Source organism: Salmo salar, chromosome ssa25 (assembly GCF_905237065.1).
Source record: "Salmo salar chromosome ssa25, Ssal_v3.1, whole genome shotgun sequence".
NCBI lineage: Eukaryota > Metazoa > Chordata > Actinopteri > Salmoniformes > Salmonidae > Salmo > Salmo salar.
The window spans coordinates 11,268,638-11,286,641 of NC_059466.1; the positions used below are offsets into that span (position 1 = coordinate 11,268,638).

General features: G+C 44.9%; 1 protein-coding gene across 5 annotated transcripts in view; it reads right to left on the bottom strand.

Annotated features, from left to right (window-relative positions):
• LOC106586158 (kalirin) overlaps positions 1-18,004 on the bottom strand; it is a 261,879-nt gene that overhangs the window by 18,096 nt on the left and 225,779 nt on the right. For 4 of the 5 annotated variants that reach the window (XM_014173062.2, XM_014173066.2, XM_014173061.2 and 1 more), the window contains exons 35-36: positions 4,173-4,444; positions 801-941 (exon numbers count right to left, since the gene is read on the bottom strand). In XM_014173062.2, the coding sequence (XP_014028537.1) occupies positions 801-941; positions 4,173-4,444 (413 nt within the window). Of the gene's footprint in view, positions 1-800; positions 942-4,172; positions 4,445-13,115; positions 13,340-18,004 lie in introns of those variants that run through there. The other variant, XM_014173068.2, reaches the window with a different exon arrangement.

Consider the following 18,004-nt stretch of genomic DNA (forward strand, 5'->3'; position numbering starts at 1 on the left):
GAGGAGAGCGGCAATAGAGACAGAGAGACAAAGGTAGTTATTAGATAAGCGCTTAGTCTGGACCCAGCTACAAAAGACAAGCTTTAGAGGAGCTACGTGAGGTGCTATTGGAATTATACACAAGCTACATCAGTTAATAGTAGGCCTGGCACATTTTAGTGTCAAAGTGTACATCCCAAATGACACCCTACATTGTAGGGCAATACTTTTGACCAGGACCCATAGGGTGCCATTTGGGACAAAGAAGTGGGGTGGGCTCTTGTATATAGAGCCAAGTGAGAGAGTGAAAGTGCAACAGTGTGTTAGTTAGTCAGTCACACACAGGGAAGCAGCTCTTCCAGCTGTAAACCAAGCCAGCACACATAATGCTTCCCATTCAGCAGACACGGATTCAGCTGCAGACACATCTGGTAGTTAGTGGCATGGTGTTGCATAGTACACATAGGCAGCAGAGGAAGGGAAGTGGAGGGGGCTGCAGGTGGACACATCTTATGAGCCTGTGCTGAGTGACATAGCAGATGTTTGAGATCAATAAGGTCGTTAACCTGAAGGGAAGACGTCCACTAACCGAAGGGAAGACGTCCATTAACCGAAGGGAAGGCTAAGTGAAGGCTGTGTCCCAAATAGCACACTATCACCCTACAGTGCCCTTTGGACCCAGGTCAAAAGTATTCCACTATGTAGTGAATAGGGTGCCATTTTGGACGCATCCAAGAAGTAGCTCCAACAGAGTGAGCTAGTAGACTTAAAGGGGCTGAAGAGGTAATACAGTGTCATAGTGTGGGGGTGCCATGCCATACCTTCTCCTCCTGGGATGAGGGGTCCTTGATGATCTCCATGGGGGGCGGCAGGGGAGTGTGAGAGTCGTCCTCGGGCTCCTCCTCTCCTCCGCTCTGCATTCCAGAGGAGGACTTGGACAGGGTGCGCTCCTTCCTGCCCCTCTGTAGGGAGAGAAGGGTAGAGATGGTAAAGTCCGGGTGGAGCAGGAGGGGTTAATGTGGGTCATTGTCCCGGAGTTCACGGGGGTGTCCTGCTCCATCACAGTGCCTCTCTTTGTCTCAACATCACACTGGGTGCCACACAGGCACCAGCCAGAAAGTCACCGCAGGCCTGGGCTTGCGTCCCAAATGGCACCCTATTCCCTGTGTAGGGCACAACTTTTGACCAGACTTAGTGCACTATATAGGGAATAGGGTGCCGTTCTAATCACAGTCCCACTGATGTGGGACCAAATCATGTGGAATACTTCTGTGACTATTCCTTTAGCATTTTTATCATGGGGCTGTGCTAGGAATGAGAACAAGGAATCTACTTTTCTGTTACTGTGAAATTATACTGTAGCGGCATAACCATTTTTTCTTTACCCCTTTTTCTCTCCAATTTTGTGGTATCCAATTGGTAGTTACAGTCTTGTTCCATCGCTGCAACTCCCGTATGGACTCGGGAGAGGTGAAGGTCGAGAGCCATGCATCCTCCGAAACAAGACCCTGCCAAGCCGCACTGCTTCTTGACAAACTGCTCGCTTAACCCGGAAGCCAGCCACACCAAGGGGTGGGCGGAAACACCGTACAGCTGGCGACCATGTCAGCGTGCATGCGCCCTGCCCGCCACAGGAGTCGTTAGAGCACGATGGGACAAGGACATTCCGGCCGTCCAAACCCTCTCCTAACCCGGACGACGCTGGGCCAATTGTCCGCTGCCTCATGGGTCTACCAGTCGCGGCCGGTTGGCAACACAGCCCAGGATCGAACCCGGGTCGGTAGTGACGTCTCAAACACTGCGATGCAGTGCCTTAGAACGCTGCGCCACTCGGGAGGCACGGCATATCCTTTTGGTTGGCATCTAAAACATTTACATGCAGCAGTTGCTAAAGTACAGCACAATATTGCTCTGCTATCCATCAACCAAATGAGAAGTAAGAAATAGACTACCTGCACTAAAAGAAATTCTCTCTACTTTTCCTCATGCACAGAGATGCTTGTAATTACTCAAATTTGCTTGAAATTAGTTGATACTGAAAATGATTCAGAAGGATGCCAATAGTTCATGACTTGTGATGAAACCAGAATTGCACCCTGCAGAATGATCCCTTTGTTATTGGGGCTTTGTCCCAATAATAGTAAACTCAGCAAAAAATGAAACGTCTCTTTTTCAGGAACCTATCTTTCAAAGACTATTCGTAAAAATCCAAATAGATCTTCATTGTAAAGGGTTTAAACACTGTTTCCCATGCTTGTTCAATGAACCATAAACAATTAATGAACATGCACCTGTGGAACGTTCGTTAAGACACTAACAGCTTACAGACGGTAGGCTGTAAGGTCACAGTTATGAAAACTTAGGACACTAAAGAGGCCTTTCTACTGACTCTGAAAAACACCAAAAGAAAGAGTCCCAGGGTCCCTGCTCATCTGCGTGAACGTGCCTTAGGCATGCTGCAAGGAGGCATCAGGACTGCAGATGTGGCCAGGGCAATAAATTGCAATGTCTGTACTGTGAGACGCCTAAGACAGTGCTACAGGGAGACAGGATGGACAGCTGATCGTCCTCGCAGTGGCAGACCATGTGTAGCAACACCTGCACAGGATCGGTACATCCGAACATCACACCTGCGTGACAGGTACAGGATGTCAACAACAACTGCCCAAGTTACACCAGGAACGTACAATCCCTCCATCAGTGCTCAGACTGTCCACAATAGGCTGAGAGAGGCTGGACTGAGGGCTTGTAGGCCTGTTGTAATGCAGGTCCTCACCAGACATCACCGGCAACAACGGTGATGGGCACAAATCCACCATCGCTGGACCAGACAGGACCGGCAAAAAGTGCTGTTCACTGACGAGTCACGGTTTTATCATCGAAGGAATGAGCGTTACATTGAGGCCTGTACTCTGGAGCGGGATCGATTTGGAGGTGGAGGGTCCGTCATGGTCTGGGGCGGTGTGTCACAGCATCATCGGACTGAGTTTGTTGTCATTGCAGGCAATCCCATCGCTGTGCGTTACAGGGAAGACATCCTCCTCCCTCATGTGGTACCCTTCCTGCAGGCTCATCCTGACATGACAATGCCACCAGCCATACTGCTCGTTCTGTGCGTGATTTCCTGCCAGACAGGAATGTCAGTGTTCTGCCATGGCCAGCGAAGAGCTCGGATCTCAATCCCATTGAGCCAGTCTGGGACCTGTTGGATCGGAGGGTGAGGGCTAGGGCCGTTCCCCCCAGAAATGTCTGCGAACTTGCAGGTGCCTTGGTGGAAGAGTGGGGTAATATCTCACAGCAAGAACCGGCAAATCTGGTGCAGTCCATGAGGAGGAGATGCACTGCAGTACTTAATTCAGCTGGTGGCCACACCAGATACTGACTGTTACTTTTGATTTTGACCCCCCCTTTGTTCAGGGACACATTATTCCATTTCTGTTAGTCACATGTTCAGTTTATGTCTCAGTTGTTGAATCTTGTTATGTTCATATAAATATTTACACATGTTAAGTTAGCTGAAAATAAACGTAGTTGACAGTATGAGGACGTTTCTTTTTTTGCTGAGGGCCCATAGGGGTCTGGTCAAAAGTAGTGCAGTATATAGGGAATAGGATGTAGATATGTCATAAGATAACAGCTTATACTTTAGCCTTGGGAAATTGCTCCTCTATCGATGGGAGGATTTTCTTTTTTGGGGGGAATGCTGCAGATACGCAATCACTGTAGTTATCAACCTTGCTTGCACGTGAAGTAAGGTTCAAGAGAGGTTCAAAAAAACTGATCTGAAGGGGAATCATCACAATGGTTTGGAAAGATCTCTTCCAAACCATTGCCTGAACTGTACTTCTAAATATGATCCATTCACTTAAAACCCTTTGTTAAACGAAAAGAGCCTGAAAGAACCACAACTCCCCCAGATGCAGTGTATTCCCACAACATGTGACCTTTAAAGGGGCAATTTGTGATTCAAAGAACTGTGATGGACATTTAGAAACCAATTACTGTATGTTACAGAGACATGGTGGAGAGGAGAGCGAAAGGGAGAGAGAGAGAGAGATGCGGCAGAGACAAGGAGACGCTAATGACCTCGTCTACACTCTCCCCCTGCGAGAGAAGGCGAGCGATAGAGAGACAGCGAGAGATGCGATAGAGAGGAGAGAGACGCGGTGGAGAGGAGTCAGGACGCTCATTACCTCGTCTACGCTCCCGTCGTGCAGGGAGCTCTCAGGCGGCCCCAGGTCGATGCTCTTGCGGCCGTCCCTCTTCTTGTGCTTGCTGGGGAACTTCTTGACGCTGCTGCCGTGGCTGAGGCGACGCACGGGGCTGGTCAGCCACTTCTTGAGGGTGTTGCCCGGGCGCTTCGGTCCCGGAGAGCTGGACTGGATGGAGCTCAGGGAGGCCTGAGACTGCAGGTTGGCCACCGACTCGGTCTTTGCTCCTTCGGGCCCGCTGACCGAGTAGTTCTCTGGAAAGAGAGGAGAAAAACAGCATTTTAGACTTCAGAATTCACCCTGGCCGACATTCTGCCAGACACACACCTTTAGAGTACCTAAGTACGCAGCATGAGCTTCAGTTCAGACATTTCCCCTTGGCCCTGGGTGCGTCCCAAATGGCACCCTATTCCCTATCTAGCGCATTACTTTTAGCCAGGGCCTATAGGAAATTGGGTGCCATTTTGGAGGCAGACCCTTCGGTCTCGTGTCAGCATACTGTACCAACTAGAATGATGTCCCTTGTCAACTGAGGTATACTAACAAAACGCTATTCTTTTTTTTTAACCCATTACTTCCCAAAAACATTGGGTGAACAAACACAGTCGTGCGTTTGTCAACATTGCTGAATGGCATACTGCATGAACGCGGTCAACCCAGTTATCAACATTGGCCAGTGTAATACTACAACTACTACTGACTTTATTGTCCCCGTGGGGAAATCTTGTTGCAGTGTCACGTACACATTTAAAAAGTGGCGTTTAAATACTATGTAGGAACGCAAGTCATTTGTATACCGACATTGCTCAATGTAGGATAGTACTGTACAGGAATACAAGTCACAGAGTGTGTTTTCTCAGCTCCAAAAGGATCATTTATGAGGTGCCTAAGATTCACAACAGTCTCCCTTTTATTTCTACAAATAGGACCTGTTGGTAAAGTGTATATTGCAGTGCGTTAGCTAATAGTTACACCATTTGCACTGTTAATCATTGATGTTTATTTTAAGCCAATAAAAAGACTGAACGGTTGTTTTTCATAATGGCTAATAATGAGGACTAGTTTCCACTATTATTACTACTAACCGGTTAACCACCTTGTGTCTTGTTGAGGATGTATGTATGTGTTGCTGGATTCAGACTAGATGTGGTCCAGAGTGTGAGGACGTTTGGGTTCTGCACTCTGTTACGGTCCATGTATCCTTACATAGAAACAAAATTCCTCTGTGGAAGGATACATGGACTGAAACAGAGCAATGTCCTCACGCTCTGGACCAGAGCTAGCTAGATCCAGACTAGGGCCAGAGTGATTAGAGCAAAAGCTCCTGAATCATTTCCTTGGCTCATCCTGGTCCACCACTATACGCAGGCCTAACGAAGCCAAAAGCACCTCCCAAGGTTGTTCGGTCTTAACCTTGGCGCGTCTCCTCTTCGTTCTCACAATGCGCCAGCCGCAGTTTCAAACGCAATAGAGTTCAATGAATTTCGCTGGCTCTGTATTTGAGCGCACGTCAACAAACAGTGACTAACTCCGGGTGTTCAGTAGCGTCTAACGTCCCAAAACATGTTGCAACGAAAAACAAAAAAAGGTATGTGTCTAATTCGGCTAGCACCACACCATTTCAAAACATTTCCTTACCACTGGAAACAACTGAAGTATCGTTAGTATTAGTAAATATTAAAAGCAGCTGCCCCGTCCATTGGGATCAAAAATAGCTCGATACTAAAGGAAACATTTGGCCAAGCCATTGAGATGAAAGGGGGGGGGGGGGGGGATATGTTTGTGCTGTGGGGGGAGGGCCTCTGTTGACCAGGCCAGCCAGGTCAAACAACTCACAAGTCTGCAGTAAAAAGCTGACAGTGTCCATGTTGTTATCAGCAGGCTAGGGAGATATTTGCTGCTACGGTCAGCCCTATTGTGGCAAACAAAAGAGGGAGGATAACGCAAATATCCCGCTTCTCTCCTAAACATGGTCTCTCTCTCACTTTGCTATTTCTCTCTCACTCTTTCCCTCTCACTGGACTGACCTAGACTTCATTTCCCATCTATTTGAGGCAATGTGGGAAAGTATGACAGTGCTATCCATAATAACAGTGGACTACATGTTCGGGCCCTGTACTAGAAGAATCTCAGTCCTGCTTATCGTGCAACTTAGTTTGCATAGAATGTATCCGAAAATTGTATTATAGGTGTTGAGTGAAGCTGTGAAATGAAGCATGAAATCCTAAATCCTGAAATATGTTAATAGAAAATGTGGAATGTATGGATTATGGAGCAACTGGAAAGCAGTTATTGGGGCAGACAGTGGCATCTGTCTAATACTAATAGGTTTAATCCAAAGGGTTAACAGTTCATGAGTTCCAACAGCCTCTATTGATGTCATGCTCCATTCATTCCAAAGCGGTCTTCATTGTTTGGAACCCAAATGGCACCCTATTCCCTATATAGTGCACTATTTTTGACCAGAGCCCTAGTGTAGTGCACTATAAAGAGAACAGGTTGCCATTTGGGATGCACACATTGAGAGTAAAGTGTAGCGTGTGGGGCTGCTGACTAGCTGCCTTTTGTGCTAGATGACTCATTACAGGGAAGTGGCCTTGAGGAGAATCATGTGGACCAAGCCTGTAGTTAGATATTGTGAAGTAGAACAACTCGGCAACCCAGAGCCATATCAGAGCCCCAGCCACAATCTCTCCCTGAGGAAACAGTCAATAACAGGGCAGCGAGAAAGCGAGAGGGGGGGGGGGGGTAGTCCTCTGTAGCTCAGTTGGTAGAAATACCCTGATGAAGACAGCTTTGTCTGTGGAAACGTTGGTTATTGGGTTATTAAATGATTGAATCTGAGCTCCTAGAGTGTGCGGCTTTTCTTTTTCAAGTGTTTTACTCCGTTAGTCAGCACCTCGCCTAAACAGGTGTGCGTTTCTTTCGCCTCCAGAAACTGAAGAGGAATAGTGAAGAAAAAAAAAAAAAAAAAGGAATGGTGACAAAAACCCCCCCAAAAACGCGAGAAATAAATGGCACAGATGACTGCCTGCTGAAAAGGACTTTGGGGAGCAGCGCGTCACACTTAGACTTGATGACAACAGCAGGCATGCGCTGGAAAAAGTCTCTCTCTCATTAGGCCCTGCACTGTGTACACATGGCATATGTCCCAAATGGCACCCTATATATTGCACTACTTTTGATCAGGGCCCACAGGGATGCCCAAAATTAGTGCACTACATAGGAACCATTTGGGCCGCAGCCATGGTCCTCTTAAGCGCCTTCATTTCCCATCTCGCCAGATTAATGGCTGCACTGACAGAGGGATCATATTCTCATTCCTCACCCTGCTGTCTCACTGTTACCTAGTTCTGATGCAGAATCTGCATGTTCTATCACACGCCTTCTATTTACATTGGAAACAACCACTAGGAATACTCCCTCCATACCACAAAGAGGGATTAAAACCGAGGGAAATATTTCGCAAGAAGATATTGGAGTTGGACAGTCATCAGGCTTGTATCATGACTCCTTAACATGAAATGAAATACATTTCTAAATGTTGGTGACCCATATAAATGTGGTTTCATGACTTTTTGGACATTGTTATGCTCGGATACCACTGCACCAGTTAAACTGTCTGTCTAAAATGTTTGCGTCGGTTATTATCGCAAGGCGTGAACAGAGTATAATATTTCCCTGTCACCAACAGTGATTAAGTTGTGTGATACAGAGCCACAGTCTCACACAATGGAAACCTGTGGAATGACCTCGAGTCAATTTCCCAGTCTCAGCTACAGAACGCCCAAAAGACGAAAAGCGGAGATTTCCCCAACAATTCATTGAAAGATTTTCTTCACCTCCGTGCGGTATCCCAATGACTTGAACCGATTTCTAACTGAGCCAGGGTTCACAACAGCGTGTGGAATATAGGTATTAGAGTAGGCCGACGGCTGGAGCATGTGAGCGGTAAAATCCTCAGAGATGTTTTCTGTTGAGGATCAATGGTGGCCTAGCTTGGCAGGCAGCTAGACAAGCAGACCGGTCTGCACCTCGGTCAGTATAGGGAGAGGCGTGGAGGAAGAGGGAGAAAGAAGAGGTGGTGTTCATATACTTTCTTGTATAGACCTTATCTAATAATAGTTTTCTAATGACTACCTGTCCTGATGTGTGGTGTCTAAAACGCAGCAAAACAGGTTCTTAGTACAGACCTGTAAGCCTACATTTAAAGACACGTACAGTGTGGAAAGTCCCATAGGTGGAAGTATTAATTAAAAGTCATTAATTAAACCGAAGACTAGGAGGAGTGTCTGTTCAGAAACGAGTTGAATTAGCCTGAATCGTCGACACCTTTACACAGGGCACCATACCGTACAGCTATCGAAGCAAAACGGGTTCACAGAACGTTCCCGCAATCTGCATGTGTTACTCCATATAAACCACATCCTATCTTCTGTAAACTTCCTGAAACCAAGACATGGTTGCATCCAATCTGTGACAGAGATGTCCTGTCAGCAACGGCCCTGTGTAGGGTGCCGTCTTTCGGATGGGACGTTAAACGGGGGTGTCCTGACTCTAAGGTCATTAAAGATCCCATTGCACTTATCGTAAGAGTAGGGGTGTTAACCCCGATGTCCTGGCTAAATTACAAATCTGGCCCTCATACCATCACGGCCATCTAATCATCCCCAGCTTACAATTGGCTCATTCATCCCCCCTCCTCTCCCGTGAAACTATTCCCCAGGTCGTTGCTGTAAATGAGAATGTGTTCTCAGTCAACTTACCTGGTAAAATAAGGGTAAAATAAAATAAACGGAACAAGTCAGTAGAAACTGTTTTATCAGGTGTCTCTCAGTGAGGTGTTGGCCCTGTCTATTCATGACAGTTCTTCACTGTGGTGAATCTTATGATGTCATCAGACTTCCGGTAAATAAAAAGGTAGTCCTTGTCTGCGTGCAACCGAACAAAGGTATCGTGCTTTTCTTGTCTGGGTACAGACAGTGTTATGTGTACTATCTTATACCTGTCTGTCAATAGAAATACCAAAAACACTGGCATAGTACCTGTAACACGAGCCCCATTATGGAAAAGCAGGACAGGTCTGTTTGGTTGCACACAAGCATGGAATTTACCTTCCTCTTTACTGGAAGCTCACTGTGTCATTTTTATAATCTGGAATGATCATATTCCACGCATAGTGCATTCGGAAAGTATTTAGACCCCTTGACATTTTCCACATTTTGTTACGTTTCAGCCTTATTCTAAAATGGATTTAAAATTTAAAAAATCCTTCATCACACAATAACAAAGTGTAAAAAAGTGACATTTATTTTTGCAAATTTATAGAAAATAGAAAACAGAAATACCATATTTACATAAGTATTCAGACCCTTTGCTAGTAGACTCGAAATTGAGCTCAGGTGCATGCTGTTTCCATTGATTATCCTTGAGATGTTTCTACAACTTCATTGAAGTCCACCTATGGTAAAATAAATTGATTGGACACGATTTGGAAAGGTACACACCTGTCTATATAAGGTCCCACAAGCCATGAGGTCGAAGGAATTGTCCGTTGAGCTCCGAGACAGGATGGTGTCGAGGCACAGATCTGGGGAAGGGTACCAAAACATTTATGCAGCATTGAAGGTCCCCATGAACACAGTGGCCTCCATCATTCTTAAATGGAAGAAGTTTGGAACCACCAAGAGTCTTCTTAGAGCTGACCGCCTGGCCAAACTGAGCAATCGGGGGAGAAAGGCCTTGGTCAAGGACGTGACCGAGAACCTGATGGTAAATATGACAGAGCTCCAGAGTTCCTCTGTGGAGATGGGAGAACCTTCCAGAAGGACAACCATATTTGCAGCACTCCAATCAGGCCTTTATGGTAGAGTGGCCAGGCGGAAGCCACTCCTCAGTAAAAGGCACGACAGCCTACTTGGAGTTTGCCAAAAGGTAACCAAATGATTCTCAGACCACGAGAAACAAGATTCTCTGGTCTGATGAAACCAAGATTGAACTCTTTGGCCTGAATGCTAAGTGTCACTTCTGGAGAAAACCTGACACCATCCCAACAGTGAAGCATGGTGGCAGCATCATGCTGTGGGGATGTTTTTCAGCATCAGGGACTGGTAGAGTAGTCAGGATGGAGGGAAAGATGAACGTAGCAAAGTACAGAGAGATCCTTGATGAAAACCTGCTCCAGAGCACTCGGGACCTCAGACTGGGGCGAAGGTTCACCTTCCAACAGGACAACGACCCTAAGCACACAGCCAAGACAATGCAGGAGTGGCTTTGGGACAAGTCTCTGAATGTCCTTGAGTGGCCCAACCAAAGCCTGGACTTGAACCCGATCAAACATCTCTAGAGACACCTGAAAATAGCTGTGCAGCGACGCTCCCCATCTAACCTGAAAGAGCTTGAGTGGATCTGCAGAGAAGAATGAGAGAAACCCCCAAATACAGGTGTGCCAAGTTTGTAGCGTCATACCCAAGAAGAATCGAGGCTGTAATCGCTGCCAAAGGTGCTTCAACAAAGTACTGAGTAAAGGGTCTGAATACTTGTGCAAACATTTCTAAAAACCTGTTTTTGCTTTGTCATTATGGGGTATTGTGTGTAGATTGATAAGGGAAAACAACTATTTCATCCATTTTAGAATAAGGCTGTAATGTAACAAAATGTGGAAAAAGTCAAGAGGTCTGAATACTTTGCACTGTATCTGAAGAGTTTTCAATTCTCTCAGTGTGGTTTACATAATCTGCAAGCCGCCTTCCATTTGCTGAACGAGCAAAACGTGAACCCCTAAAGGATTTAAAAACAACAACAAGAGCACCAATAACCCAGACATTGGATACAGAGATGAAAACATCATCTTAGTTAACTCGCAGGGCCACAATTAAAAGGAGAGAGGCATCCCATCCACACTGACAACCCTCCCCAACGTTCCCCCTAAGAGTCATCTTCAAAGAAACTTGCAGTAATGCTTCAGATGAAAGGGGATTTGTGGCTAATTTGGTCTTCAAAAGACTCCAGCGGCGTTACAATCTACCCTCAACAAGAATCTAGGTTAGAAGGGAGAAAAATCGGACTCCTATATTATGACGCATTGTTGACAGACATACCGTAACAGAAATGTTGAAAATGAAATGAAATCCATGACATTTGTAACACTTAATAACAAACATGTTATATAATTCACAGTTATGAATTCAATGTTTATGAATGGGAGCCGACTGTGCAGAGGCAGTGACTGCCATAATGCAGTCTAGCTCACATCCCCTGACAGCATCTCCAAATCACTATTTTTCATCCTCTGATCCAGAAAGATCCTACTTTTGACACAGCTTCATCCCCATCCCTCTGACTCTCCTCATCCTCTTCTACGAAGACAGCACAATGACACAATAGCATACAATGGCAGTTAATGCCAGTGCAGCATCTCTTTCTCTTACTGTTCACAGCCCGAGATACACTACATGACCAGAAGTATGTGGACACCTTCTCGTCGAACATCTCATTCCAAAATTATGGGCATTAATATGCAGTTGGTTCTCCCTTTGCTACTATAACAGCCTCCACTCTTCTGGGAAGGCTTTCCACTAGATGTTGGAACATTGCTGCGGGGAGTTGCTTTCATTTAGCCACAAGAGCATTAGTGAGGTCGGGCACTGATGTTGGGCGATTAGGCCTGGCTCACAGTCGGCGTTCCAATTCATCCCAAAGGTGATCGAAAGGGTTGAGGTCAGGGCTCTGTGCAGGCCAGTCAAGTTCATCCACACCGATCTTGACAAACCATTTCTGCATGGACGTCGCTTTGTGCACGTGGGCATTGGCATACTGAAGCAGGAAAGGGCATTCCCCAAACTGTTGCCACAAATATGGAAGTACAGAATCATCTAGAACGTCATTGTGTGTTGTAGCGTTAAGATTTCCCTTCAAATGGAACTAAGGGGCCTTGCCTGAACCATGAAAAACAGCCCCAGACCATTTTTCCTTTTCCACCAAACATTACAGTTGGCACTATGCATTGGGGCAGGTAGCGTTCTCCTGGCATCTACCAAAGCCAGATGGTGAAGTGTGATTCATCACTCCAGAGAACGAGTTCCCACTGCTCCAGAGTCCAATGGCGGTGAGCTTTACACGTCTCCAGACGACACTTGGCATTGCGCATGGTGATCTTATGCTTGTGTGTGGCTGCTCGGCCATGGAAACCCATTTCATGAAGCTCCTGAGGAACAGTTAATGTGCTGACGTTGCTTCCAGAGGCCATTTGGAACTCTATAGTGAGTGTTGCAACCGAGGACAGACAATTCTTACACGCTACATTACCTCAGCACTAGGCGGTCCTGTTCTGTTAGCTTGTGTGGCATTCGCGGCTCAGCCGTTGTTGCTCCTAGACATTTCCACACAATAAATGGCAGCTCTAGCAGGGCAGAAATCTGACGAACTGACTTGCAAAATGCATCATACGGGGATGATTTCCGTATTTTGAAAGTTACATATCTTGAAAACTTGATTGAACTTGATTGAAACATTTTGAGACTATGTCAACAATAGACTTATGAAACAAATACCAAAAGTTAGTTTTTGGTTGGAGTTTTCCTTTAAATCTCGAAAACATCAGCAAACAAGTAAACACTGACAAGGCAATGCCATGCAATATTCATCAAAAATGGGTTCTTTAATAGTGTCGGCCAGCTACAGTTTGTGAAGTCCGATACAAGCATTGTCTCACAAATGTTTGTAGCAAATATACCTCAAAAAGCTATGTAACATCCCTGACTGGTGTACAGATAAAAGCATTGCTTAACAATAACTTTTAGTGAGAAGCTCGGGTGTGAGAAAGCTTACACGCATCCGAACGTGTTCTCCACTCCTAACTCTGGACTTCTGGCGGGAGCCCAAAAACACACAATCCGCCGTCTCAGTCAGCAGTAAGGTACGCACCTGTCACTTTGTAACAGCAGCAGCAACACTTAGCTAGAATCCAACCACAACAGGAACGACAATGTCTCCCACTTTTCATCCTGGGCGGCTAGAAGAAGCTCATGGCTCCGGAAGACAATTAAGAGGGAGAAGAAGAAGAAAAAAAAGATAGATACAAAATGCACCCTGACTGCAGCTCAGACAACCAGCCACTAGCTGCTCCAAGTTCAGCCTGCTCCACTCCACTGAGGGGAGGGACGGACAGGGGAGGAAGAGGAGGAGGAGGGGATGGGGAGGGGCACCCTACACTCACTACCTCTGATTCAGAGAGCAGCGTGGGTTACAGAGAATCGACTCATGTTACAAGTCGATTTGACAAAGGCAGCACTAAGTAGTACTAGCCCTATTTACGGTAGTGGCAAACCAAAATACAAAACTCTGATTGTTTATGTACTCAAGCTTTAGCCGTCGGCACAGACTGTATCAGCCTACCAGTAGTTCCACAAGGCTGCATGGGTGGGAATGGCTGTGAAATGTCATGTGCGGGCACATTCCTTACAAGCTGATATGAGCAGTAAAGTTACTGATTAGTCTACTGAGGAAAGCCAGCCAGGTTTCAGTAGGTTCATTGCCATGTTACATCCTTTCCCACTATATCTGTCTCCAAGTTACACTTCTCAACCAGCAAAGTTCTGTGAGAAGGACCATGTGTGCATCATACTTTATAGTGTGCATCATACTTTATAGTGTGTATAAGGACAGGTTGTGTTGAATTCAGCCAAAGTGCACCTTGGAGCTGTACTGAGAACTAGGACACTGCAGGTAAGGAGCTGTGTGATCGTTATGGAGCGTATCTGGGCTATGTGGCTGTCTGGCTGGTGTCTCTGTTGGGGATACAGAGAGACGTGGCAGTGCTTCAGGGCAGGAACGGACTAATCCCCACACAACCAGAGGGAGGACAGGCAGGCCAAGGGTGTTTCAAGAGGACTAGACAGAACAGGGACTAGAGAGCTTCACAATGCACACCTCTGTCTAGATTGACGAGGGTAAGAACAAGAGACAGGACAAAGGCTTTTGAGACAAAGGAGAATCTGTTCTGACAGACTAGAGTATCTTTAGAGTTGTCCTCAATAGATCTTCTCCGTCTATGACAGGAAACGCTGAACATTCCATCAGGTTTATCTACGCTTCGGGTATTTAGAGGTTGAGGATGTGATCGGCCAGGTGATCGTAAAATTGTAGCTCCCCTTTTCAATTGATTTGATATGGTTTAAACCATCACATTTTGTAAGTAAGTCTTTCTTAATTGAACCTCTATTTATGACGTGTAATATTCAGATGTAATCATACCTTGACATTACTGGCATATGATACATTGGATGTTTTAATGCCATGTCCTCATTCATTTCCTCCTATGATGCCTTACTGTCAATAATATGGTGAAACTGGAGTATAAACACAATTTCCATATTGTATAACTGGCACCATAATACAGCTCTTAGTTTTGCATGCTGCCATAGAAAAACAAGCCCAGCTCTTATCTGAGGAAAGTCAGCAGTATGCAGTGGATAGGCAAATGAGGTGGTCCCTGGATAAAGGAGAGTTACTGTGTGTCTAATTGAACAGATCACGGAGACCAACCAACCATACAGTACATACACAGAGACATGACACCTCGCGTTTGGGTGGCCTTCATTTAGCTAGCCTTACCATTAACTCCAACCAACTCCAAATCTACAAAATTCAGGATTAAATATGTTATTTTGCCATTAATAATATGAAGAGTATGCAGGGTATATCGAGTTACAGGTAAACTGCCAAAATAAAGGAAACACGAGTAAACGAGGGATACAAAGTATACTGAAAGCAGGTGCTTCTACACAGGTATGGTTCCTGAGTTAATAAAGCAATTAACATTTCATCATACTTAGGATCATGTATAAAAATGCACAGTTAACCGTTACCCTCTGCAACTCCTCCAAGTCAAGGTAAGCCTTCGGTTTTATAAATGTATTGCCACAGGGGCCCGCCGGTGTAACGACTAAACTGCTTTCTGTACACCGTACTGCATGATTGTACACATGGATTGGATTGTCCGATTACTAACACGTTAGTTCTAGTTTGTTGACTAACGTTTACATGGTGACCACGATGTAGGCTGTGTAGCGGTTAGCGGTTATGGTATGAAGGTTTGGCTTGGGGAGGTTTTTGCCCCTGGTCACAGGCAGCTGTTGTGCTGTGCACAGAAGTCAACAAGAGAAGGGAAAAGGTGAGAGGAGGAGGGCGTGTAGTTGCGAGAAGGAATTATACAACGAGCAAAGTGGTGATGCTGTATGTGGCTGTTATCAAAGTGAACTGTGCGGGTATATTCATTCCGCCGATTCTGTCGCAAAACGTTTATTAAACAGAAGAAAACAGAACAAAACTGAGGGACCTACCTGAATTTTTCCAATAGAAAAACTTGTTTTAGCTGAAAAATGGAAAGTTTTGCAGCTGTTTGGACTAATGATTACATCCCAGATCAGCTAGAGTTTGCATTATACACCCACCCATCCACCCTCCTTGCGTTTTTGCCTTAAGTAACCTTCAGTCTTCTGTAACCATACCAAATGTAACATATCATACTAATTTGAGTGTCCTGGATTTAAGTTTGCTATGTTACGTCTGGTCTATGAGACCAGGCTGAGCTAAATGCAGGCAAGAGTGTGCAAGGCGGTATTGAATGTGTCACCGTCTGTCACCTTGATTACTCCAATTTGTCTCTTGACCTGTGCACCTACGTTTAAAACTTTTTTTTTGTAGGCTAGGTTGTAGCAACCTCATGACAAATTTGAGAATCATATTAGTAGCCTAAATCGATGTTACATTGAGCTGGGTGAATGGAGTATGAATGACAGTCATTCAATATGCTGGATAGAAATAAGGCCATACACATAAAAAAGAAAAATGTCAGTATGTCACAGTCACATGGGCAACTGGTGCTTATCCAACAAGACAACAGGCCAAAGCATATTGTATTGTACATCTGAGAATGTTTCAGACGAAATTAAAGAGAACATGTATGACTGTGGGGAACAAAAATGTACTGTATCTACACCTGTGACCAAAAACAAGCTACATATGGAGCTACATACAACAATTCCATGTGAATCTGATAACTAGAATGTGTAGACTTTCCCAGATACAGTTTATGTCGTCCTGTCGTCAGTAATAATGTCTCAGACAACAACTGATCTGACATGATGTTCTTTAAGTACCAACGGATACTTTCAACTGGTTGGATTACCAAAATATTGTTCCGTTCCCAACCTTTTGATGTTACCATAATCTTTCTATGTTATCAAAGGGCTTTCCAAGAGTCCATACTGTAGAGTAGAGAGAGAAAAGGGGGAAAGGTAATTATGGGGGTCGTAAACCTCACCCAACAGGGCAACGTCATGACAGGGCCTACTGGCTTATTATGTCCGAGTTTATGGACTGCTTATCCTTTAACATCATGCTGTGTGTGACTGCTGTCTTTCCATCAGCCCTATCCAGTGGTGTAGTGGAGCCTGGAGAAGTGGGTAGACTCTAATTTTGAAAAAACTTATGACGGAAAGACACCCTGTGTGAAAAATGTTTTTTGATGTGTTTTCCTTTAGATTTGTCTGATTTTCACTCTCAAAATCACACCTTTTTTTTTGTCCACGACAATGCTTAAGTCACGTCAATCTGATTGGGTGGGCCTGTCAGGGCCTGGCTTGCCAGTTAATGGGCCTCTGTCCACCCAGGCCCATCCATGTCTACGCCCCTGATGGAAAAAGAGCATGATGACAATTGTGCGTCACAAATAGCCTACTAACCATCACTTCGGACTAAACATTTTCAATACCTGGTTTCCATACTCATTGTTGTCTTAGTTAGCGTTTACTGGTAGATATAAGTTCAAACGTCTTTCCTACCCTACCGGCTACCGATGTCATTCTTCTGTGAGCTGATCCATGTCAAAACCAGTTGAAGGCTGCACACTCTGCTGAAACCAGCCATTCAGTATGTTTGCGGCGAGGACGTAAATAGGCAACTTTGTACTGTACATGATTTCAATATTGTATTACATATTTGATAAGTCGTATACCTCCACTACACTACTTTGATACGCATCAGTAGGGATTAAGAAGGGAGTATATACAAAAAGGACCTGCTTGATGCAATTGGGGCCTTTAAGGATGGGACAACTCCAGGGCTGGATGGCATACCAGTGGAAGTATACCAAACTTTTTTTTATATACTCAAAGGACCATTATTAGCATGTTTTAACCACTCCTATATAAATGGTAGATTATCAGACACGCAACAAGAAGGTCTGATATCATTATTACTGAAACAGGGCCCAAATGGTATATATAAAGATCCAGTCCATTTAAAAAATTGGAGACCTCTTATACTTCAGTGTTGTGATGCAAAAACTTTAGCTAAATGCTTGGCGCGTAGAATTAAAAAAGTATTGTCAGATATTATTCATCCTAATCACAGGTTTTTTACATGGACGATACATTGGATATAATATAAGCCAAGTACTGGAAACAATAGAGTACTATGAAATAAAGAGAACATGTATGACTGTGGGGAAAAACAAAGTACTGTATCTACGAGGCCACAAGAATGAGAAGTTCCTTAAAAAGTTAATTCCGAATGGAGCAAGCGCCAGAATGTTACATAGATTATATTAAATAACTATTGAGGTCTATTGTTTCAGATTTCACAAAGGCAAGGCTTTTGCAGACATACCCATCAGACCTCTGGCAAAAAGTAGTGCACTATGTCGGGAATAAGGTGCCATTTGGGACGCAACCCTGAAATACTGTGGCTGGACACCATGTAGAAAAAGCTCAGCCGCCTCCCATTCATTTTGAAACAAAGAGTCTGTTTAA